At 29.9% G+C, this 26,936-nt stretch overlaps 1 protein-coding gene across 2 annotated transcripts in view; it reads right to left on the minus strand.

The window, feature by feature from the left end:
• LOC144854057 (tumor necrosis factor alpha-induced protein 8-like protein 1) overlaps window positions 1-26,159 on the minus strand; it is a 34,798-nt gene extending 8,639 nt beyond the window's left edge. Inside the window, exon 1 of one of the 2 annotated variants that reach the window (XM_078711940.1) lies at window positions 26,017-26,159. In XM_078711940.1, coding sequence (XP_078568066.1) covers window position 26,017 — 1 coding nt within the window. In that variant the 5' untranslated portion in view covers window positions 26,018-26,159. Of the gene's footprint in view, window positions 1-7,002; window positions 7,482-26,016 lie in introns of those variants that run through there. The other variant, XM_078711939.1, reaches the window with a different exon arrangement.
• Between the last annotated feature and the right edge of the window lie 777 nt (window positions 26,160-26,936).

The following is a 26,936-nucleotide window of genomic DNA, read 5'->3' on the forward strand; positions in this document are numbered from 1 at the left end:
AAATATTCTCTCCATGCCTTTCCATTCATTATTTGTTTTATAACACACCTACAGTATGTAAATAATTGACAAATGATAGGCCACGAAGCTAAGCCATTCAAAAAGGTGCTTTGGAAGCGTAGTAGAACAGTATAGACGGTTCGAACAACAAGTTGACTTTTTAGCGTATTTGAAATGTAGTTGTTAATCCATTTTCCTTTTATCTTGAACAATTCACATGTTATTATTCGCAATAGTTTACATAAGATCAATCAATATCTGTTTCATTTCTTATTAAATGGTTTAACTGTATTTGTGATATAATGTTATTAAGTTAAGTATGCCTACCACTGCTATTAAGATTGTACTTTAATCACCGGATATAAAATAATTGAAATAACATTATCATCAGTAAAGTAACACATGTTATATCATGTGTGTTGAGCACCTGCTGAGAACATGAAAAAATGAAAAGCACAGTACAGTTTTTCAAATGGAAAATCATCAATATTATATATAACCTCGGCACAAAACAAAAAAAAATAAAAAAGAGTTGTATTGCACAAGGGCATTTAAAAGTAGGATATAGACCTAGGACGATTGGCAAGACCGGTGGCATATAGTTTTTAATACCCTCTACATTGTCTATCTCACAGAAATGTCAAATAAAAATGGAAACATCAACTATGGACAATAAGCAGATATGCTTTTCAGTGAATTTCATAATGTGACAACAGATTAAAAATGATCCTATGTTGACAGATTTCTGTAAACCCTTGATCCAATCTTACACTAGTGTAGTAAACATACAAAGAAACATTGCTAAATAGAAATGCAAAAATTGACCCATTGACTGATTCATTTTTCTGGGATGTAAAAATGAATTGACCACATATTACATTTTCATTCACCTTTTCAACTTTCTCCAAAGCATTTCTTAAAACAGCTGAGAATCTATCCTCTAAAGTGTTTAATTTAAAGGGCTGAACTAAACTGAATGTTCTATCTTCTACATTACAATTTTGAATGCTGCTACATCATTGAATAATTGGAAAATGTAGGATCAAAAAGTATCTTAGGGTCTGTTTCTGCTGCATAATTCAAATTAACCGTTTATTTTAAAATGGATTAAAAATAACAAGACCGCGTTTCTGCTCAATTTGTGCTCTGAAATAACCGGTTAAATCAATGGGTGGTCGTTGACAAAAATCGTTAGAATTACCCAAAAAGCATTGGTCCTGGCGGTTAATTCAAACGTTACTGTCGTGTAGTTGACTCGGGGTCAGCAGCAAATAATCAAATAACCATTATTTTGTGTTGCAGCTAAAAGTTGCTCAGCGATAACCGGTTAAATGGCGTTCTAACACCGAATTAAATGGGTGTTTTTAACCGGTTATTTTGCGCTGCCTTTTAACCCGTTACCACAAATTTGTCCTGTTTCTGCTCCCAAGAAAATGTAGTTTAATTTATTCACACCAATTTTAACCAGTTATTTTTATGCAGAAGAAACAGGCCCTTAGACTTAGCGTGTTGTGGGAGGTTCACTGACGAGATGGAGGTCATATTTAATATTACAGGTATTCATGTATCCTAACATTTTTTTTTGTTAAGAACCAAAAATATTTACCAGTTATTAACATTTATGACAAAATAATGTTTATGTCTATTTTTCTCTTGTTTGCTCAATACGCACATTCTACCATACAACATGATGAGCGAGGTTCCATTGACATGTCATTTTGACCTTTGACACCTATTTCATAGGATTTTCACAAACATTATTGCGACATGCTAATTCTCGAATTAGTCAGTAAATGCATTTCTATTTGCTATAATGTAGAACATGATCAGCTATGCCATTTCAACCTTTGATATACTATAGCACAATTTGCATAATAATTTGTATAGTAATAAAATTATCCTTTTATCTTCAATATGTTATTAAAATTGAACAATTGCGTGATGCATTAGATATGCGATACTAGAGTTTTTACAGAAATTACAATTTTAGATGATAGGCATTCATCGATAGGTTTTTGTTTCTTTCAACAGGAATTTTTACTAATTTATAAAAAAATATGAATAAAAATAGTTGACCTTGAAGTGACCTGGAATTTTAAATATCTGTGTGATATTTTAAAATCACTGTATTTCTTGGTATGTGCCAGAGAGAAAAAAAGTTTAAAAAAAGACCAAATAATACATTATTACAGTATGTTGCCATCTTATAGTTTTGAGTAATAAAATGTATAACGAGACAATTTATTCTTTTTTTATGGGTCTGCTTATTTCGGTAAAGGCTGTAGTTAATGTTAGCAATTAAATATTTAACATTAGATATTTAAAAACTGTATTACGAATATATCTTATATCTGTATCTATCAGAACAATATTGCTATGAATATTGTAATTATCTTAGAAGAAATTTGAAAATATGGTAAATGAAAAAATGGATGGATATCAATTCATTTTCTAATTACTGATGACAATAATCATTTCCATTTGTAGTGCTAGCATTGCTTGATCAAATTATGATGAAAGAACACTTGTAATTTGTATACAATCATGCAGTGAATACTAGTCTACCAAATACTCAGTACAGTACATTTGTGAATACTTACAACCTCCAGATCAATGATGATGTGTTCAAACGAGAAGAACAAATTATTCTCAAGAATTTGACACGGTTAGAAAAAAAATATCTTCCTACTTTATTTCCGGACACAAGAATTGTTACACAATTGCAACTGTTGTTGTCTTGAGGTATAATGGGATAGGTTTTGAACAATAACCTTTTTTATAAATTTCTTTTTTTCAGAATTTATGCGAAACATGATCTGTGTACTAAATTTAAATTTAAGTTTTTGCTATACTTTGTAGTGTGGTAGAATAATCTTTTAATCCTTTCTTTGTTGTTAAGCACAAGTTTTAATTAGTTGTTTATCTTTTTTGTTAGAACTTCCTTTGCTGTTTATGTCATTATGTCATAAACTATGTGGTAATGCATGGGAGTTTTCTGTTTTTTCTATATAAGGGCCAGTTTACCCTTTGCTTTTTCCCCAGCAACAAGGATTGACCAATGGGATTAGCCTTGGTCAGGTGACTGGGCCAATATTAGGGTATGTTCCCATGTTTCATTCTCTTTTCCTGATTATGCCATCTGAAGTGCTGGTCATTTCGAAGTGTTACAAATTAAAATATACGACTCTATTTAAAGCTAACTATACGTTTTACTATACTACAGTATAATTACATTACCGAACCAAGTTTTAAGTTCGCGATGATTGGAAGTTTGTGCTAGTTTGGCATATTGCACTAAAAAAAAAAAAAAACTATATTTGATCGACTATACATATTGAAGACTGTTCGTTTTATTTTGAATATTGGCTCTCTGTATAGGCTACCGTAGAACCACTGGTTCTCGGACACCGAAATTATCTGTATAGACTGTTATACCGTTGGAAGCGGTAGCTACCTTATCTTTAATAACCTTATCGGCGCCTTAGATAAGTTGGTCATACTTTCCATTCTCTTTTGTTTTATTTTTATTTTATTCTAGTTGGGTTGAATAAACCATGTTCTGTTCAATTTAAAATTATATTCTGATGTTTTTGTATTTGAATTACATTTGCGCTATATTTATTCGTTAAGATTAATTACAAAGTTGCGGAAACAAAACAAACCTGGGTTACGTTGAAAAGCTCTTTGATTAAAGTGCTATATACATTGAGAAACCTATAAGGGACTGTGTGCAGTATCAAAATACTGATTTAGTATTTAGTAGAACACTTTAAACATGTGATCCACTTTAACTGATGACAGCGATTGATGGTTAAATTGTCACCTAATATGACAAATAGTATAAACTGTTCTGTCTAGATTTATATCCTTATGTCTAATTGCTTACACACTATTAATATACTGATTATTTGTTTTAACCAAATTAACATTAAGTACAATTAATTAAAAAACCATTCAAATATATTTATGAAGAAGTCTTAAAAATAGGAAGTAAATAAGAATTCTAGAATATGTTACCACACTCATCTGTAAAATCTTTCCTAAATAACGAAGCAAGTTAGCAAAAGTTATTGTAAATAATTCTATTTATATGATTGATGTCTTCACCAAAGTTAAATGGATATTAATTTTAAAATATTAATTTGATTAATTAAATTAATTCCTAAATGCATAAGATCCAAAACGAATCATAATTTATTTATACTGCTATACTTATGCATAGAGATATTATGAGATATGACTTTATATGTCATAACTGCTATTAATCAAGATATTTCCAATAAAGCTTCATCGTGTGTTAAGCTCTCTCTACACTATCAAACAAAAAAATATGATGTGCCCATATATGGACACAATGATGTCATATCACTACCATATTTGGTCATATCACACTTTTTGTCAAACTGGTTTGATAGTGTAGACAGAGCTCAACTCAGGATGATGATATCCGGGAATAATGTGCAATTATTCATGAATTAATGGCAGTTTTATTGTGTAGAAAAACAGATTTAGTTTTGTAGGATGTTTACAGACAAACACAAAAATGCAAATTTAATGTGTGCATGTATTAATTTTACCAAAATATTCACCACAATGTCAATAATGATTGCTGTTTAGAATTAAAAATGAACATACTAAATCCACAAGCTAAATTGAACTAACAAATTATCCTATTATCTATTATGAAATACAATAAAAATTAATTTAAGAGTATTTTCTTTTCCAATTAAATCTTATATAGTATTTAAGTTATGACAAGGTTGTAACTTTCAATTTCATATCAACATAGTTCATCAAAATCTGTGTGTGAAAGTGATTGAAATTAGTTCAGGTTGAAAGGGGTATGGTGTACCAACTATGCCGAAATTGATTAGGAAATCATGATGAAATCAACGGCCCGAGCACCTTGATCCAGGTTTTCTGCTAGATATCTAATATTTGTCAACACTGCATGTAATGTAAATAATATAGCAAGTGGAGAACCTTGCAAATTGTAAACCACATTTGAGTAAAGTTTTTAGACAATACAACACAGGACCAAGGAGGAAAAAATGATACCAGTATTAAAACTTAAAAGAGACATGGCACATCCATAAATACACTGGCTAGTATTAAACTGACCAATCACAGAAGTCTGTTTGAAGTCCAGCAACTTATGGCTATTTTTCAAATTTCACAAGGTTGAAGTATGGGAAAATATATTCTGACAAAACATCTACAAGAAAATGTTTACTGCAACCTCTATGTGAAAATGAGTACTTTTCTTTTTGAGCTAGGCCTAATGTACTGTATGATATTACCTCTAAATATGTCGTTGCCATGGAAATGGAGGGCACTTCCTCATTACCATGACCTTGACAGAGGTCAAGTTTTATAGATCTTTGTTCTTCAAATCATCAGTTTAAATTATAATCCAAGTAGTCATAACAACTCTACTATCTGCTGTAAAATTGTAATTGCCATGTTTATAATTAAAAAGTCTAAAAACAGACATGCAAAACATTGTTATTAATATAATACATTTATAGACTTAACATTTAAAAATAGGCTCAATTTTTAAGATCAAGTTTGTAGATAAAGTGTTTACTTTAGTGAACATTTTTGTGGACAATATTGTTTTTTTTTCAATTCAAAACATTAAACAGTGGTCCAACCCAATCCTTAAAACTTAGAGAACTACTGATTCTCAACTAAGTAACTTAGTAAAGTAACTAATAAAACCCGCAAGAAATATATTTGTACAAGTATGTGTATATACTACCTACAGCTTACTCTAACAAGTTATTGAAATATATTTTGAAGTAGGCCTACATTATTGATGGTAGTGAGACACTCGCCCAACCAAAATTCCCACACAGAATACTGATTCTCTGCATAATTATTGCTAATAGAAACATGGACATTATTATTTAGGGTCAGTTATATTGCAAACGTAAATTACTATATGCAACTTGTGTATCCAAGGGTTTGACCGGTGAACTAACAAACCAAATTGCTGAGAGGAGAAAAAGAATACAACACATCCACCATGCACATGGCTACCCAGCAGATGATTTCACTTCCATTTGTGACCATTTGTTAATCGCTACTACCGAGTCTGAACACAGTGTTGTTATGATGCTAATCAAAATGTTTACGATACGTAACCATAACTCCATAGGTGTGAACATACCCTTAAAATCATACAGTTTTCACACATGGGCTGTGAAGATGTGAATGCTAAGAATCTATTTATGGTCAAATCCTAAATTTTTTAATTACATTACGAATACACATTTCAAACTTGAAATATCAGTAAAATATGGTAAATATTGATACGATATATAAATTAATTTCAAAGCTTTTGTAAACCACAGGTTCTCTTTCTGTGGCTACTGTCAATGACTGCCATATTGTTTGTTGAGAATGTTTCTTTGTGCTATTTACTTCCATTGCATCATCTTGAAGAATGTGTAATACTTTCTTATAATACAAGTTTACGAATTATCTTTAGAAATAATAAAATGATAACTATATATTGTGAATAGTTTGTTTATAAAAAATGAAAAAAAAAATTCTAAAAAATATGTAAAAGTTTTCTGATAATTAACCTTTAAGCAACAATACAAATTGAAATTGGAATTGTGTGTTTCACAATTAAATGGACATCCTTATTAATATTGATATTACATTGTTTTGTTTATACACAATAACAGTCTCTCCCAATAAAGTGTATTGTATACAGAAGGGTCCCAATAAAGTGTATTGTATACAGAAGGGTATACCCTTCTGCTGCCCCAATATGTCTGCATTTTCGGTGAATGTATTAAAAAATAGTAGAAACAAACTTATAAATTTCCAAATTTTAGAGAGTTGACTAATAATGAATAATTCATATCTCACTGTTGACAATATAATCTACAGCTAAGATTATTAAATAATAGAATAGATAACTTGACAACTATTACATAAACAGTACTATTATTAGTCAAAACAAAAGAAAACAAAATAGATAAGGCCTACCACAGGTACTGTCAGACTCTGATGAGTTATCTTCATTGCAATTTACATCTCCCATAGTGAGACAGAAATTATAATCACAGAGTTTAGTTCTCTCACTCCCCTAAAAACTTCCAGAGAGACGTTACAGTGTAAATACACGGTATTATTCTACACAGCCACACTTCCTGGAGGATTGTAACCGAGTGTGTATGGCCTAGATTGAGTAGATAATAAGATCCCGGAACTGTGCTTGTATACCACTCACAAATCAGGAAGTCATCCACAGCTTCACTGTTGGTGTTAGCAGCTACACACCCTGCTGCCTAATGAATATTCATCATTGTGAAGTTTTTAAAAAATCTGCCTGGTAGGGAAAGATGCAGTGAGCCATAAAGAATTATGATATGCTCAGTTGGGCTAGCAATGAATTAAGATTGATCCGGTCAGCTAAATATCAGTGATACAGTATTATTGTCTATGTGTGACCTTCTTTAAGTTATAGTTGTATACACCGAACATACAAAGGTATTATTATTCTCAGTTCAATGCATCACGTGGAGTAGGAATTAATTCCTGTGTACTATATGTCTATTAAATCCACAAAAATGAGTATGCTGATCGACCTGAATGTATCACTCCACTCACTACATGATAATTCACTGTACTATAACCCGTAGAACAGAAACAATCCTATTAAAACACAGATGGTACTTCACAACACATTACCATTAGATGTACTTATTTCTTGTTTACTATATCTAACTTAAATTGCTGTACACTTAAGTGGAGGTAGGCACACACAGAAATGATGTTGAAAAAACTGATCTCTTAATAACTTAGAATTAGAGTGAATAATCGTATCACTGTAAAATCCCAGTGCTAATGACTTTATAATCTCTATCATAGCCAATTATAAAATAAAAATACATTACAATGGCAGATATTACGGTTTAAAAAATGTATGCATATTTGATAAATAAAGATAGATTCAATTGTGGGAAGCCTACAGTTCCACACTAATCATAATTATTACATATTCCACACAAAAAATGAGACTTTATGCAATCATGTTTACATGAAAAATATTCTATTTCTAACTCTATTCTATTTTTTTCTCTCTGAAAAATGTGTTTGTGAGGTTTTTGCGGAAAGGAATATATTTCTAAGATTTTAATTTGAAATAAATTCACGAAATATAAAATAAATGTGATTTTGTAGAGAATTCAATATTTGTATTGATCTTTAAATGAATGTTCTTTTACCCTGGGAGTTATTCTAACAGAATAGATAAGTTGTTGATAGCGAGTTCAAGTTTTGTAAACCGTTCTAGCTTCATAATTATGTTTTTATTATTTTGTTTTCAATAGGCATATTGAATACTAAAATCAAATACCCATGACTGTGAGATTAAAAAAACAACTAAAAGGTCGTTTAGTACTTTATGAATTGAAAGAAAAATTAATGAAAAATTAATCTAGAATAATTGCTATTTTTAAAAACAACAAATAGTTTAGATGTAGAAAAAACCAATATGTGAAATAGATATAAAATTGATTGGTTCTTAAGTAAAAGTAGAGTAGATAAATAGAGATAAACTTTCAAGAAATTATCAATAAAACTGTTATTGATTAGAAAATATCAATCCTAACTTGAATATAATAGCATTTTTAAGTACTGTAAAAATAAATAAAACATAGGATAAAGCAACTTGCAACAGTATAAGTATTATTTACAAAATACTAATATTAATAGATTTTGAGGTATTTACCATGTTGAATCATATTACATAATCTAATACATAATCTAATACATAATCTAATTAATAGATCTCCTGTTCATAGCCACTGGGTTGTCAAGGGCCTAGTAAAAAGCAGACAGGTTGAAACAACACCAACTGTACTGGTGGCTATGGCCCTGATAAAGAACACATAATAATATCAAGGATCCAAACTTTTAGATTGACAAATCATTTTTCATTATAGTATTTATTTACAAATAATACCAACATTTAAAAAATTATCAAAATAGTGGTCACATATGTATTGCGCCTGTGTTATGTCAGTTTAGGGTTAGGGCTAGGTTAGTACTGTAGCCTATGATACAGGTGTTAATACCTGTGTGACATTGCACAGTCAACCATCGCATACTGGACTCTCTGAAAACTGGAAACTCTCAACACTAGATTTTTCTTAAAGTCAAAACCCAAATTAATTTTTACCATTAAAATCCCATCCCGAATATCAGACTTTCCAGAAAACCAGACATATTTGACCAGTCTAAAGGTGTCTGGTATTGGGAGAGTTATACAAAATTTTTCATGATATTGGACAAATTATAGATAGTAGTACAACAAATCAATAAAAAAAATATTCTCAATATATGTTTTATTTTATCTGAAATTATTCAGTGAGTGGAATAGTAAACGTACTATCTATTATCAAAATATATACTTAAAAAAAAAAAGTAATGATGGATATTAAAAAGATCTAAAATGATATGCGTTTTTGTTTGTAATTCTAACCTTGTTTTGCCTATTAAACATAATGAATAAGATGAAGATTGTGAATCAAGTTAAATTTCCTATAAAGAATAAACGTATTATAAATACGTGCCAAGGATTTTTCATTGGTGCCAATTAGTATAAAGAGTCTTATTTATAGTTCAATGTAATCGTAATCAAGTTTTAATATGGCGATATGAGAAAAGCATAATATATGAGAATTAATGATACAAAGAATAAAACATGAAAGATAGGAGATTAAAACATGATTTAAGAAAATAGGGGCTAAAAAACAAAAATTGTTGTTTGCATTAAATAAATCATTTTAGTCTGAAACATAAATAAATAAAGAAATAAAAAAAAATATTGTATTTAATTATAAAAACTAAATAACCATTTGTTATAAATGTTTCTAACTAAAGTGTTCAGCAAGTTCTTTACAATCATTAAGCTCTGTCTACACTATCGAACTAGTTTGAGAAAACAAGTGTGATGCACCCAAATATGGTAGTGATGTGCCCAAATATGATAGTGGTATGACATCATCATATCCATATAAGGGCACATCACATTTTTGTCAAATAAAGTTTGATAGTGTAGACAGAGCTTTACTGGACAGAGAAAGACATTGAAATTTAAAATGTCAAAGGAGCTTCTTGAATGTTTTATAACTACTGTACAATAGAGAAAGACAGACAATCGCTCATTCTATCATTGGAAAAATGATAGAGGGCTCACATCCTAAATTTACTATACCACAGAGAAAAATAATAAAACCTAAAGAAGTACACATTTAAATTAACAAGATTCAAATACCATTTGTAGATAGTATAGATTGAAATTGTGCAAATGTAATACCAAATTTGTATAAGAAATAATTTTCATCTTTATAAAAAAATGTTTTGTATATATATATTATTATTACTGCCTTTTCAGCAGAAAGGCAGTAATAATAATATATATTTTTGGACCTCTCAAAAAAAAACAACAAAAAAACACTAGTACCTTATGTTTAATCTGTATGTTTACAACAGAAAAAATAATCATTCTTTCTGGAAAAACATTATAACTAGAAATTGAAATTGCAAGTGCAGCTGCTATGGACATTAATGTTTCTCAAAACAATTATTTATGGTAGTGACAGAAAAAAAAGTAAAAGTATTTCAATACAGTAATGTTGTAATTACAGACATTATACAGAAAATAAAATGTATATCTAAATAAAATATAAATTTTTTTTACTTTGTACAGGATACATCATCCCATGTATAATGTATTTGAGGTGTTTTGTCGGTAGACGTCACCGGTCCATCATCTCTCGTACAAATAGGTTTCGTATTACAGCATTTATTCTGCTTTTGGGGCACTGAATGCTTGTCAGTATACTGTATGAGAGTGATATGCCACTTTGTAATTGTTTTTTATTCATCTGTTTTTTTGTATATCTCAGAGCAAACACATTTCTAATTTTTTCTATGTAAATTTTATATGCAAATGACAATAAATGGAAGTAATTTTCCACTGATGAATGAATGATATACATTCTACCAACCGATTCTTGATTTTTAAAACTTAAATAGATAAAGAATTAATTCTCTAGTTTTTAATGACTGATTCCTTTTTTAGGGACCACTCCCTCATCATGTTCCAATTTAAAATAATAAATAAAATATAATATTAAATATTCTTGTGAATCATAATTATGTTCAATGACTGGTTTTCTGATTATAAGAAAATAATGAATAGCGCCACCAATGCTTAAAGTTGGAAATAGTTTGATGAGGAATTTCAATGTACAGTAATATAGGAATTTAGAATTTAATCTAATCTAATAACTTGTTCAGTTTTCAAGTTAACTGTACACAACAGAGGCGGGATAACATGATGTTAATGCCACAACTACGATATAAATTGAAATAAAATCAATATGTTCAAACAGTAGTATAAATACACACATTAAAATAAATTATGATTATATAAAATGATATAAAAATAATAATAATACCTTCACGAAAGAGAAATAAGGAAAAAAAACACCCCAGATTTCTCTCCATTCACCAAATGTGGTAAAATATCCCTTTAAAATTATTCCTCTTAAAACATGGCAGATCATTTTGTTTAATTTAATGAAATTTGTAAATGGAATAAAGGAATGTTCTTGGTAAAAAATAATCTTAAAACTTGTTGAAAAATATTAACAGGCATATCACCATGTTACTGCATGGTTCAAATAAAGTAGTTTTGATTTAACCAGACTATTGTAGGAGCAGAGTGTGAAATTCATATGTATGCGGCTACATATAAGAGAACCAGATCAATGTAGATTACACTATACTACCTGCTGATTTGCCACAAGACATTATTATGTCAAAAAATGATAGACAGATCAAGTATGAAAAGCATTTAATACAAGTGGATTTAGACGGAATAATATATTAAATACATAGCCAATTGTTAGATAAAATATTACATATTTAGTAAGTTTTAAAATGTTCTGTTTATAATTGATATAGACACATTAAAATTGGAATATTTCACAGCCATTAGTGTGCTACTTTAGAGATAGATTAATTTAATTCATTTGGCCAATGTCAAATTTATGGACAGTGTAAAAAAAAAACCGTTCAATCAAAATTTATCATTATTGCAAAACATAATGTCAATACTTGTAAATCAATGTGGTATTATGCATTAGTAATAATTTAAATCATAGGTCTATATAAATTTGTATATATACAGCCAAGTAAGACATTTTTGACATCAATTAGATGGAAAGGTAATTCATGAATTTTATATCAAACTACTGTATCTATAGTTTGTGCAATACCATTGGCAAATTATGTGATACAAAATAACATGTCTTTCATGTGTGACAACTGTATCATAGGTCATAAGCCTAAACCATGACATAATACAGGTTACATATGTGACACCGTATTATAGAATTTGCCTCAACACCTCCTCCAACCTTTGTCAAAAAACAGTATAGGCCTACAAAATAATGTGTTGAATGGGTTTAAAAGATTGACTAACAATTCACTATTCCACCTCAAATGTCGAAGGCGAAAAGATGGCGCTCATTCACTAGGGCACTCATTCATCTGCCTTCACGTCATGCACAATCTCAACAATTTTCACAAAAATGCTTCTGTTAAAATGGAACAGGATAATGTAGAATTCCTTCTTTTTATGAATTGTTAAGAAAATCGATATATGGCATGATGTGTAGACTCAATTCAAGTGAAAATGTTTTAGTCTCAATGATTATAGGCAACGTCTTATATAAGTCAAAGATGCTCTCCAGGTGGAATGCCATCCTGAGATGAGTAGTAGTAATTAGTACAGTCTTTTTAATTCCTTTATGTAATTTTACTTTCTATGGACCAGAGATTCCGAAATAAATACAAAAATCAACCAATCAAATAGCAAGGATATAGTATAGAACAATTAACAAACCATGTATTCAACCTACATTTTCTATCATTAAAGTACTAAACAGGAAATAATGAATCAAACATGAGTAATTAATTCCCAAAGTAATTCCAGGTACAAATTGATGACAACTTTTCAAAAGATGTGTTCTCTACAGAATATATTTGATCAATAATCTCCACATCACAATTAGAAGAGCAAAACTACGACACGTTTGTAATGTGTCGTTTTCACATAAAATACACCTACATGTGTCATTATGTGTTGCAGAAAATGTTGTGGTATACATAGGTTGAAAACATTAGTAGGTAAAGAAAAAATATGTATAAATAAATCAGTAATTTTATTATTAATGTAAAACTCCAACCGCCTAGTAATATACTGAAAATTAAGTTATTTAAAAATGGTGAATAAAATCTGTGATATTATGAAAAAGTTGTCATAACAGTGAATCTTCTGCAATTAGACCACTGGTGTTTTTTATGGTATAGTTCAATTTTGATATGGACTTTTAGCATGGTATGGTGGAGCGACACTGTAGTTCAGCACACTCAACAAAGACATATAATATAACAATTTCAGATTAGATGGGAAAGAGGAAGTGGAAGTGGAAAGATTCCTGCTGCTCTGGTCTCCCACTGGTTTCTCACAAATAAATCATGAGAAACAAAATTAGAGCATACAGTAGTTGGCAAACAGGTATATTTTTATATACAGTTTGCCAATGGCCAAAATGTACAAATAAAATCTGCACAAAAATTAGAAAATCTGTACAGTGAATAAAATTTTGCTCCAGGAACCGAAACCGAATAAATAAACAAATTGAATCACCCAAAAAGAAACTAGCGTATGATTAAAATGAGGAAGTGTAGATTTAAAATGATACCACCTATTGTAGAAAGAAATACTTTCTTTTTTAATATACAGTATGTTCTCGTTCCTCTGACTTCAGAAAATTTAATTCAAAATTTTTAAAAGGTGTTTTTTGGTTCTTTTTATCTTTTGTATCATATTTGTATTCTATTTTTAAATGCAAAATGTAATTTTCTATTGACAAAGATGAATTAATAAAATAATGTATCTTGATAACCAGGCTTGCTAGGGTTATCAAAGCATTCAATCATATATATTTTCTTTTTGAATGCATACATATTAAACACATTCAATCGAAATATGAATCCATTGTGTTTTGGTTACATTGTGCGTACAATTCATTATACAATGTAGTAATGTCTATGCATATTTTGGCAATTTTCAGACATATACTGTACCTTTAACATAAATAAGTTGTCTGGTATGTGTATATGTCCTGCCTAAATATTTCAATAGATTACTGACAAATTATGAATATAATTATTGAATCATGCTGTATCTAATTAGGATATTGATGTGTAAGTTCTGTTTATGGTTTTATTGGCCATCTGTTAACTGTTGCTTTGTGTATTGGTACATCATTTACAAATTCACAGTATCTCGAACAATTAATGTTATAACCTGCTAAGCATATCCGTCACAGATATGGTTAAGAGGTTACAGCGTTATTGGAGATGCCACACTTGGGATGAGAACTGCTTTATACATAATTTAAACTGCATAAATTCTACAATATTTCATTACTGTTCCAAAGTAAACTTTTGTTCAATTAATCCACTACTTCTAGAATCAAATTCTTGAACTCTACAGGTTGCTTTTCATTCACCCATTATTTATCAGTCTGTCACATAGAAAAAAAAAAAAAACCTGGCCATACAATAGAACCATTGATTAGAACTTTATCAACCAATCAAGTACTGGGCGCTTTATATAATTTACTTCTTAAAAAATAACCATCCATTGTTTTATACAATGATTTTATTCATATATCATTTCCTTAAAGTCCTTCCCCCTGTGTTTAACAAAAAGGAAGTTCATACTGTAAACAGTCAACTTTCAGTTTCAACAATTAAAATCTCCATAAAGTCGATTTAAGAGATAAAATATAACATTTTTCAGTTACTAATACTAAATAATAAAATAATATCACTTCCACACATAGCCTTCAGACAATTGAGAATTACTATTAATGAAATTGGCAATCATTGTTTTTCCCTGAGGGTAGAGTGAAACGAAAAACATTAATACAAAGAGTGATTACTATCATGATGTTAATTGTATGAGAGTGATATACCAGGTACTGGAATATCAAATAAAAACAGATAAATTTTTCCTAAATTAATGACTTTATCTTTGCATAACATTCCTTAAATTTGAATAAATTAATACTGTATGATAAATAAATTATAAGAATCGGCAAAAAATGTGTAATTTTACAATGCTTGCTAAAGTCATTTTATTGACATCTCAAAGTTCAATGAATTTCTAGTAACCAAGAAAAACTACTTAGCTTCATATAGCAGCAATTCCAGGTATTATATCTATTGCAACAGCATACCACTGTACAAGCTCTCTTGAAGACATGTTTACTCTCTCATGTCTCGAAAAGAAATGATGATGGTGGTTTGTGGGGAGGCTCCCACCTGAGGGCATAGTTCATGGACTATACCACTTGTGGAGAGGGGTGTTCAATGAAAATTTCTAGTTTTCGAGGTATATCTCGCTCTTCGAGGAGAAAGGGCTATTGTCGGTTTATCCAGGTAAGCTAAGCACGAAATAGACTAATACTGTATGATAAATAAATTATAAGAATCGGCAAAAAATGTGTAATTTTACAATGTCTTATAAAAATTTCCTATTATCTACCCCTCTTTTAGATACTTCACTTGTCAAACAGACAAACGGAAATTATGTATTAAAATCAATGGCCTACACCTATTTAAGGGGACACTTTATTAGGTCACAACATTTTTCTCAAAATGCAAAATTGATAAATGAAATGTCACTGAGTGGTCCATTTCAGGAAATGTTAGGCTTGCTGGTTTTGTCATCATGAAACAACAATACAGGTTGAAATAAGCTTAGTGTCCACTATAAGTTTGCCTCAATTCCAAGATGGCAGACCAGAAAAAATTCAAAATGGTGGCTACAGTACACTCTACTTTTACTGCCAACATATTTGTTCATTGTGTTTTATACAGTTAGTTAAAAAAACATACATTTTAAATGAAACATTCTGTCATTATAATTTCTTCACAGGGTTATAATTGTACTATACTATATACACAGTAGGATGCAAATCGTTATTTTAGGTACTGATTTTATGACATTTGGTCGTATTATGTACAGTAATATAAATACGTACTGAATTTTAGCAATTAAAGATGAGGATTTTGTCATAGTGGATAAAGTCCTTTTTAATCAGGGACCAACTTAGACTTTTTCAACGGATTAAAAAAAACAGACTGAAAATGCATCTTCAATGTAAATAACTTAAGCTTTATCTATAATTGATTATCAAATTAATTATTAATGTGATTTTTATAGGTTGTAAAAAATAGTATTTACATGTACTAAATGTCACATAAAGTGTATTAAACCTATTATTCTATTTTTCAATGACACCTTGATTATTTTTAGACTAATAGATATGTTTATAAAGGTGAACAATGGGGAGAATACACTATGCTCACGAGTTGAATGATATTTTATGGGACAGGCTTCAGCAATTGAAATTATTCTCCCTATTCAGTGAAAAAAAATACCTATAAATTTGTTTTATAACACACTTACTTTTCTATGGTAAACTTCTATTCAATTAATCAGTCGTTTTCCCGATAAATTCAGTGCTCATATTGTGGCCACAGGAGAAGATCATTTATAGATGGCGCACTCTACAGGTGTGTTTCTCATTGCACAATATTCAGGCCTACCGACTACAAACTACAATTTCAAATTTGTTCAAAAAAGCTGACAATGCAACTTCAGTCATTGAAATGGTTAAAAATAATGCACGGCATATACAAAATCAACCAATGAAATGGCAAAGATCACATGTGTGTTATAATCAATTTTATTTATCTCTACATAAACCTAAACCAACATAAAAACTTTGTAAATAATAATGTGGTTGACATACCAGGTAATAAAAGGAAACAGTAAATTGAAGAAACAAACATGTTGAAACACAAAAAGGATATAAAATAGATCGACCCATACACAATTAATCAAGCTTATTGATTCAAATAAATTATTGTTTTTTTTTCCTTTTCAGAGAATTTATTCAATAATATATACATATTTGTATATTATTATACATGTGGCGTGGTGTATTGGACGTTCTACTACTGATCGTGAGATCGACCCATACACAATCGAATCCCCATTGACAATCGAATCAAATTTAAAATCTTGCTCCTTACTTTTAAAGCACTTCTTTTTAACCAACCTGCTTACATCCGTCAACTAATCACCTTTTATGTTCCTGGACGGACTCTTAGATCATCTGATGATTTCTTACTCTCTGTTCCTTGCATATCTACTAAAACCTCTGGTCATAGATCGTTTTCTTTTGCAGCACCCACACTCTGAAATTCGCTCCCCCCCCACAAATTAAACACTGCTCTTCTGTTGCCTTATTTAAAAAATTGCTCAAAACTCATTTTTTCGACCACTAACATGCACAGCGCCTTTGATTTTGTACCTCGGTCTTTGAATTGACGCTTTATAAATATTGATATAATAATAAATAATAATAATAATAATAATTAATCAAGCTTATTGATTCAAATAAATTATAGTTTTTTGTTTTTTTTTCCTTTTCAGAGACTTTATTCAATAATATAGACATATTTGTATATTATTATACATGTGGCGTGGTGTATATTATTATACATGTGGCGTGGTGTATTGGACGTTCTACTACTGATCGTGAGATCGAGGTTCAAATCCAACTCTCGCCGCATTGCTTGTATCCTTAGGCAAGATACTTTACTTACATTTGCCTCTCTCCACCCAGGTGCATAAATGGGAACCCGGTTAGATCAAGACACAACTTTGCGCTGATTACTAGCTGCATTATGGGAGTATGTTTCCGTATGTGTTTGATCCAAAATGACTGGGGTAATAATGTTCAGCGCTTAGAGGTTTCACAACATTAGGCGCTATATAAATCCGGGATATTATTATTATATTTGAAATTTAAAGCTTACATTGTACAACATCCATTGAATACTTAAAAAAAACAACAGTTTTTTAAACAAATTATAGTTTTATGTATGAAATAAAACAAAATCTAAAATTACAATATTCATATCATCTTAGCTAAAGCTTGCCTATATCAGTTTGGTAACAATTTACATTATTAACAGAGAAGGTTTAATCATGATAATTAAAATAACGGCGTATACAGTAATATATTTTGCCCCTGAATCTTCTCCTGTTTAGCTCATAGAGTGGTCAGGTATCATTGGTGCTACAGTACTTACAAGAACTATTGACTACCATTGAAATTAATTTAATCAGACTGATTCATTTGATATAGCCATCATATCCTGTTTAAATTATCGTATAATCATAAATAGAAAGCCAACAAAATAAGGGGATTTTCCCATATACCACCATTCTACAGTAAGTAAATACCGTATGCTGTACTGTATTAATTAAAAATGCAAAAATAATATTATGAATAGAGTAGGCCTAATTACACACAATAAAAAAAGTAATTTGACAAAGCAATCAGAGTAGTACAGTTAGACAATAAAAGGAATTATAATACTATTAATACCTGAACAAACCATTATTTCCTAAAGGAAATAATATTATCTGAAGAGGTTATAATTTAGTATACTTTAAATAACCTACTACTCTACTAGTTGCTTATTAAAGAATCTGAAGGTCTTTAATATTAAATACTCTATAGGCCTAACTATTAAGTGAATGTCACTTGACTATTAAGCAGTTTTAATTGCAAAATTAAAGCATACCTTACAATTAGGTTTTAGTCTAGATGTCTGTCACCAAATATATCACATTAAATGAATTCTCTTAAATTTCACTTAAACTTAATAAATATTTAAGGATTCACTTTAGAGAGGAAATTTTTTTTGTTAAAATCAATGTATGATTGGTGGTGATCTTTTTTAGTACAGAGCACAAAATCTTGCAACAAGGGAGAATAGTAGTTCAAATAATGAAATATGACCTTGTATCGCCCAATTAATTAAGGATATCAGAAATTATTAAATACAATTATTAAAAACTAAACAGACCAAAGTGCAATTTCTCACTAATATCACATTCTTAAATGCCATTTTTGTCACGATTCAACGTGTCAACAAAATGATATCATGGCGAGAGAGATTTTGCATAGAAATGAATTGTACAATTTGACAAAAATACCACTTTGTTTGAGTATCGCATTTTTAAAAGAGTACAAATACTATTTCCACGTATTCAAAAATATGGTCAAATTAAGATTTTTTTTCTTGTACATTGCACTCGTGTGTATTTTCAATATGACTTGCACTGATGAAGGGCTAGTGTTGCCCAAAAGCTACTTTTTTTGGGCTGTTTTACTTTATCATTTTGATTTAGCTTTTTTGCTTATTTTATTTTGTATCTCCATTGAGATCCAGCCATTTTTTCAGTAATTTGCCTTTGGATTTAAAAATTCCATCGTTGTAAAGCTGTTTGGTAAATTAAATTAATAATTATCAAGTTCAAATATTGATATAATGTAATCTGGGATTACTACAACAGAATAAAGATAAGAAATATGATATCATAAAAACAAATTTACGTCAATCATAACCAAGATTAATATTTTCTTTGAGCATCATGTCAATTAAAGTGATACTCTATAACTAAAATTTTATTTTGTAAATATAAATATTCATCTTATCTAAACTTTAAGATATTGACAGTGGTGACCCGGTAATGGCATTGTAGATGGGTGCATGCCTTCCAATCTCAAATCCAATGTTCAATCATTACATAGTGCCAGGGTGGTAACTCAAAAACATGCATCTCAGAAACTGCATTCATTAGTGTAGAGTAGTTTATTAATTAATCCTGTGAAGTTGTGAGTAAACTTGCTGTTGGATGGGAAAAAAACAACAAAACACATAATCGCTTGCATGTTCCTTCTGTAACTGGTTATAGACTATAGGATAATGGCCGAGCAGTTAAAACAGTGGAACCTTATGGCAAAGGCTCGAGGCTCACTCGCTCCACGGTTCTGGTGGTAGAACGCGCTTTCTCCGATAAATCTTTGGCCCAGTGTACACAAAATGCTCATGTGAACCTAGTATATACTGTATTAGTAGGGGTTGCCCCAGTATACTATCTCGCACAGCCACTGTCATGGAAAGATGAAATAGCACCCGTAATTGACAGTAGTGACGAGGAGAGAAGCATGTAATTGTTCTACAGTGCATTGAGAAGACATTGTTTGTGGAATGCGCTATATAAATACATTTAACATTAAGAGAAGATGAGAAGACTATACAGTAGCTCACATTGGTTGGTGGATAAGAAATTTCAACGACGTCAACTGGTTGCATTGATAAACACCTGTGTAAAAGATATTTGATGTGTAAAGCACCATTTGATCTCATTTAAATTGCACTATACAACAACAATAATCAAATGCCAATATGACTTACTATTTGTGACCTTTCTGGTCTTTAATTAAAAACCAAAACAGACCAAGATATTTCATCTAGAAGGAAAGTTAAGTTCTGGTGATCGTAAGTGTCAATCTCAAGTGCCACGAGTCAAATTTTAATTAAAGCGTTAGTTTTACGCACTGCCCTCTTAAAACAAGTTAACGAATTTGTAACCTTTCAGCCTACATTTACTTTGATAAATTACTATCGCTACAGTCAACTACACTATCTCATATTAGAGTTTTCTTTTCAATTACTATTTTCAATCAGTAAGTAGGTCATTATAAAGTCATTATTCAACAGATATTGCTGTGCTGGACGTCAAATTTATTTTTACGTAACATAGCTTGTATGCGACCATGAACAGCGTTTTACTCAAAGGTGACTCAACAACTGTACCTATGGGTATTAAAAAACAAGCGATAAATTGAAATGAAACATATTCTACCATCAGTGCATGCTTTTTCATATTTGCTATTATGATTATTGCTTTGTTTCATTAGATATATTGTCCCCCTGAAATAATACTTTAATAGTTATTACTTAATAGTTATTCACTTTGACCAAAAATTGTTTTAAAAAAAAGGTAATTATTTACCTGAAAAAACTATAATTTTAAAAAAAAAACCGGTTTTGGTTGAATTTAACTGTTGTTAAATTTTGTCTTTTTAGAAGTAAAAACATTTTTTTATTTATTAAAACTGCGAAATGGCCTATTAAAAAAATTAGTCTTCATTTTTCATGTTTTTTGGGGACAATACATCTTTAAAGATTTATGTTTGAAACGTACGGTACAGTGTTGATCATACTGTAGCAAATGAAGCTGTATAAATACTGTTAATAAGGTATTTGTATGAATTAAATTTCCGGATATTATGTCTGGTTTACCATATTGATTATACTGTGCATTTAGAAGTAAAGATGAGAGTACAGTGTAAAGCAGTCATTGACATGCGATTACAGCTCTCCATTCCCATCACACTCAATATAAATTTCAGACCGTTTTAAATTTCATTTTCTTAAATACTATTGAACCAGTTTTAATATATTTACCAAGAATGTACATATGATCTAGCTGATAATTTCTCATATATAATTAAAGTCAAAATTTTGATTTGAAATTATAGTACTGTATAAATAATTTAAAAACAATTAAATCTAGCTTATTTATCATATTGTAAAGGCCAAAATCGTAATAGTTGGCATCTCTGATGCTGCTGCTGGTTGGATCAACTGAAAGTCGTTTAGTTTGTAAAATCAAGGCAACCTAGATAAGTGTATATCAACATCACAACATGGTATACAGTATTGGCAACAGGGATGAAATACAAAAAAAATACATTTATAGTATATATATTTTTTCATATAGAGAAACAGGTCCTGTGCCATTAAATTATGACTTAGGTCATTTATAGCATAAGAGGTATTTAGTACATAGGTTATAACAACACACATAGGATTTTAGTATACATAACAGAGAAACAGGTGATCAAAATATTTCTGCAATAATAAACTCAATTATTGTCAAAGGTATTTTACTATAGATCCAAGAGAAATGTATGTACTCCAAACTTCTAAATGTTGGTATTTTCTTCCTGTTATTGCCTTCTCTATTTTAAATAGACTTAAACTGTAGTAGTTAATTAAAAAACTAAGGATTGGATACTAAATACTCAGCTCTGGTTGACATATTTTCTACATTACTTCAATCTTTAGATTATTAGAAAATATTTTTAGACCAAACAATAAGTTACAAAACACATTTTTCATAGAAAATCATAAACAAATAGATTGACAGCAACGCACGTACAACTATGAAATATTTTCGAGAAAAATCACTGTAAACAAAAATATTTTATATTAAAACAATCTATTTATGCAAAATTGATTGCTTTACATCTATGTATTGATCGATTCGTTTATTGATACAACCCCTAGTAGGGGTAGGACTCAATAAAGTGTGTCCCTTGAATAGGCTGTGTGTTTTCCCTAGTTTGTTAAACATGAAAGTGTCAACTCTTTTAAAGGTATATCCCCTGAATAGGAATGTTCTAAATGTCTACTGTATGTACAGTATACTGTTGATCTTCATACCATACATGCAGTTTAGTAGATAATAGACCTATTTTATAACTGTAAGTTTTTCGCAAATGTTGGACAAAGAATATTGAAGAAAAAATACATACAAAGCCTGCTTACTAATATCTAATATCTTATTATACTGTAATTTTTATCCTCAATTTTTACTCTAGGTTTATTTTTATTTTTTTTGTAATGTGTTTTGTTTGTGGGTCCCTACGAGACAAGTTTTTAACTTCTAGAAGGGATCCATGATAATAATGAATACCAATTACTGCTTTATCTATGTTCACTTCAATATCTTTTTTCCATTTTGTATATGTTCATTCATTATTATCTGAATAAATGTTATCTGAATCTGAATCTTGAGAAGACAATCTATATTAGGTCTCTTTCTCTCTCTCTATCTATGAAGTACAGTTTAATTACTAGGCTTAAGTACAGTGTAATTACAAGGCCTAAATACAGACCAATGATAAACATTATTTAATAAGGATGTAGTTACATATATTGATTATGGTTCCAAGGACTACAGTAGTTGTATTTATTTTAAATAATACATGACACTGAATGATAATAGTGTCACATGTCTTGTTGAAACTAAACCTTAAACAAACATGTACACAAGCAGCTTTGTCAAATTAACTTAGCATAGACCTAGTCTCCATGCATAGACATAAACAGTGTTCACACACAGAGATTTAGTTGACGATACTGCATAACTTAAAGTGCAATTACATTGAGCAAAATTACATAGCCTGAGGTGAAGTACTAGTAGTACTGCTGTACATAGTTCTTTTGAGTTTTTAAAATAACCTTTAAATGTATCGTTTTTCCCATGGCAGATGTTTTATGAAGTTTGTTTATCTCTATAATATCAATTTTGTTATTTAAAACAAAATATCATGTACTATGACTGAGGGGGAAACATACAGGGAATATACAGTAACATTGTAACCCATATTGAAGAATATCAACAATATGTATGTTTATATTATGTATGTTTATATTCTTTAATGTGGGCTACACTGTTACTGTATGTCCCCTGACACAATTTATGCAAAATTCTATTTGTTAAAAATGGTGGAGATTAACACAAACAACGAGACATTATAACACTGCTTTAACTCATTTTGTCCTGATGGGATGTTAAAGCCATTGAGCTGCGTCGATGCCTTTTGGAAGATAAAATAGAAAGCAAGGATTGTCTGCTGGTTTGACGGCTTATTCATTTAATTCACTTCTTGACATTTATATGACGAGGTAATTGTGAAATTAATATACATTTTAGGTAATAATGTTGGAAATTTTCTATTGTTAATGTAATTTCTCTAATGACTATGACATTTCAAAATATATCTTATTATTTAACTGAGATAGAATCTTTCTCTCTTTGCTATGACCTGACTAGATCTTATTTTAATTATAGTCAATCGCAACCAACAACGACAAACAATTAGGTTTGCTAACAGTGCAATAACCACTCTATATCAAATTATTAAATTCAAAATAATCTGCCTAGCTGACTTGCGACAGCTCTTGACATTTTCGACTTTTGTTGTGTTTTTTTTGTATTTTTTTTAAAAATTTTAATCCATTCATAGTTTTAACAACAAAATTCATGACAGTTGTAATAGTTTGATTAAAACCAAGTTAATGTACTTCCACAATTCAACCTATATTAGCGTTGGTGAAAATTGACATTTAGGATATTTTAGGTTGTTTTGTGGAAGTTGCTATTGTTTATTTCCTGGTGAAATATTTTTTTGTTTTGTATGATTTTTATATGGATGCACTATCCGCAATAAAGGAAATGAATGAATTAATATAAAATATTTTATAAGATTTTATTACATTTTAAACGATGTTTATGCATATTTTAAACACTATTGTTTTCATTTACTCGTAATGTCGTGCACAATTTGGCCACAAGTTGTAAACCTGGTCTGTATTTTTGGAAATAAAGAGAATAATAATATAATATTCAAAATATCTAATAATATTCATAAATTATTTTCTCTATTTATACGGACAGTGATATTTCAAAATATATCTTATTATTTGTTTAGTGTTGTTTAATGACAGCCTATTTCTATATTTTTGTCAAAGATATAATTTTAGGATAACTAACAGCAAGAAAAATTTAATAGTAGGTTTTTCTGTATTTTCATAGATAAATAACTAAAAAACAACAATTTAAAAATATATATATAATGATGGCCAGTGATTAATTATGGTTTAAGATACTAAGCTGATAAGCAATTGAAAAGGTCAATATCATAAACTGATCCAAGATAATTAAACTATTTCTAATTAGCATCACATGTGTCTAGTTTAATTAATTCATTGTTCTAAATAGCAAAAAAAATACTGTATGGTTATGTGAAGAAAACATTCCAATGTTTAAATTACGATGCATACAAGTATTTAATATAATTTACTTTAATTAATTTGGACACTTCACCTTCAGAACGGTGGCAAAAATCACAAAAATCCAAAACCATTTGTGGTGCGGTAAAAAAAAAAACCCAAAAAAAACAACATAACCTCAACAAACATTAAAAATATGTACAGTGTATATAAAAAAAAAAGAAAAGAAAAATGTACCATATTTACAAAGCAACAATACAGGAGAGAATAAGAAAATAACTAAAGGTTTTTTAGTTCTGATTTAATAATATAAAGCATGAAGCTAAAAACTAGGCTCAGAGAACCGACAGCCTCAGCATCCCCTGATGGGAGATTTTTAATCGCTGTATAGCGAGCCCAGGGTGATTATGTTGGTAAAAAGAGGAGCTTAGGTCTACTAAATTTGTTTTAAACAGTTGTAATATGTAGATTGCATATCCTTTGTCTACGACAGGGATACAATCTACAACAAAGATAAAACAACTTATATACATATAGTCAATTCAGTTTACTCCTGACTGACGATAATACAATTAATTCAATTTCTGTTGACAAAATTCATTACATACGCTATGCAATTTAAACACAAAATAACACGGCATAAGAAGCAGAAGCCCTGTATTCACTCATCGGCACTCGATCCGGTCTTCTACTGCAATGTTAGCTCTTCATAACAACACTTATCCATGCCGTTCAATAACTGAATCTCTCTTATTAAAACATATAGTCAAAATGGTTTTATACTTTATAGTTATAATATTCTTCTTTCGTAATTAAATACTGAAAATACTTTGCACGATTTGAAATTTCCTGCGCAATTTGGAATAAGTATTTTGATTAAAATTGCGCAAATCGTTCAAAATGTGCATAACACCTCTGTACTTTTGAGTAAGACCCTTTAACACTCATTATGTGGAGATAATCTATGCTTATATATAGCCTATATATAGCCTGTACCATGTGTGATGAATACTGAATGGTCCTGGCTGGTGGAGCACTAACTTAACTAGTATAGTAGGCCTAGTAGTAAGTGATCCCTCTGGGGAGCTTAAGACAATAAACAAAATAACTTACTTTTGTTGCTTCTTTTCTTTGTTTGTATACAGGTATATTCACTTAAAATGGCATAATCTGGAATCAAAATTATTATAAGCACGTATTCTAGGCCTCCTTGCGTAAGCACACCTGCAGTCTACCTCCATACTACCAGCTTCGTGTTATCCCATTTTAAAGACTGTGCTGAAGTTTCTGTATCATCCGTATGGTGGCGCTATAATGACATTTTGTTTAGAGAGTACAGTACCTCTCTCAATGCTGAATCTATAATTCTTGTACATTTATTTCTATCATTTAAGGCCAGGTTTTGCTTAATGCTTGTAAACAAGAACATTTGTTGTTTGTTACATTTAAAAAATAAGAGTGAGTTTTAAAAACACACAAAAAAAGGCTTTTCTGTAGGATAAATTAAGATATTAAGAGATTCAATCTCTACGGAATTCATACTAATAACTTTGTTTTGCTCCTGATGATGATACCGAGGTGTAATAAAATAAGACATAGGTGATTGAAACACTGAATTATATCGCCTGTATATTATGAAAGGAAAACAAACTTTATGTTGGTTTTTAAATTTTATTTTTTTTTTAAAGAATTCTTTTAGATAAGATTTATATTTTACAAAAACAACTAATGCCTATTGCTACGGATGTTACAAAAGTGAACCACTTGTGCTAGTTTCTTGGTATAGTGATATAGACCAAGGGAAGTAATTTCATAATTCCTTTTTACCAAGACAGAAATTGTAAAGAGATGTCAGTTTGAAAATCTGTCCCCTTGTTTGCAAAACTGTATTTATTTTAATGAGCGCCCTCTGTAGACAATTTGGCTTTGATGGTCATCATTTTCATAATTATATTCCTAAGTCATAATGTTGGTAAATAAATTTGAATGTGATTAATAATAACAGTAAAACTATACTAGTTTTTTAATATAAT

Source organism: Antedon bifida, chromosome 10 (assembly GCF_963402885.1).
Source record: "Antedon bifida chromosome 10, ecAntBifi1.1, whole genome shotgun sequence".
NCBI classification, from domain to species: domain Eukaryota; kingdom Metazoa; phylum Echinodermata; class Crinoidea; order Comatulida; family Antedonidae; genus Antedon; species Antedon bifida.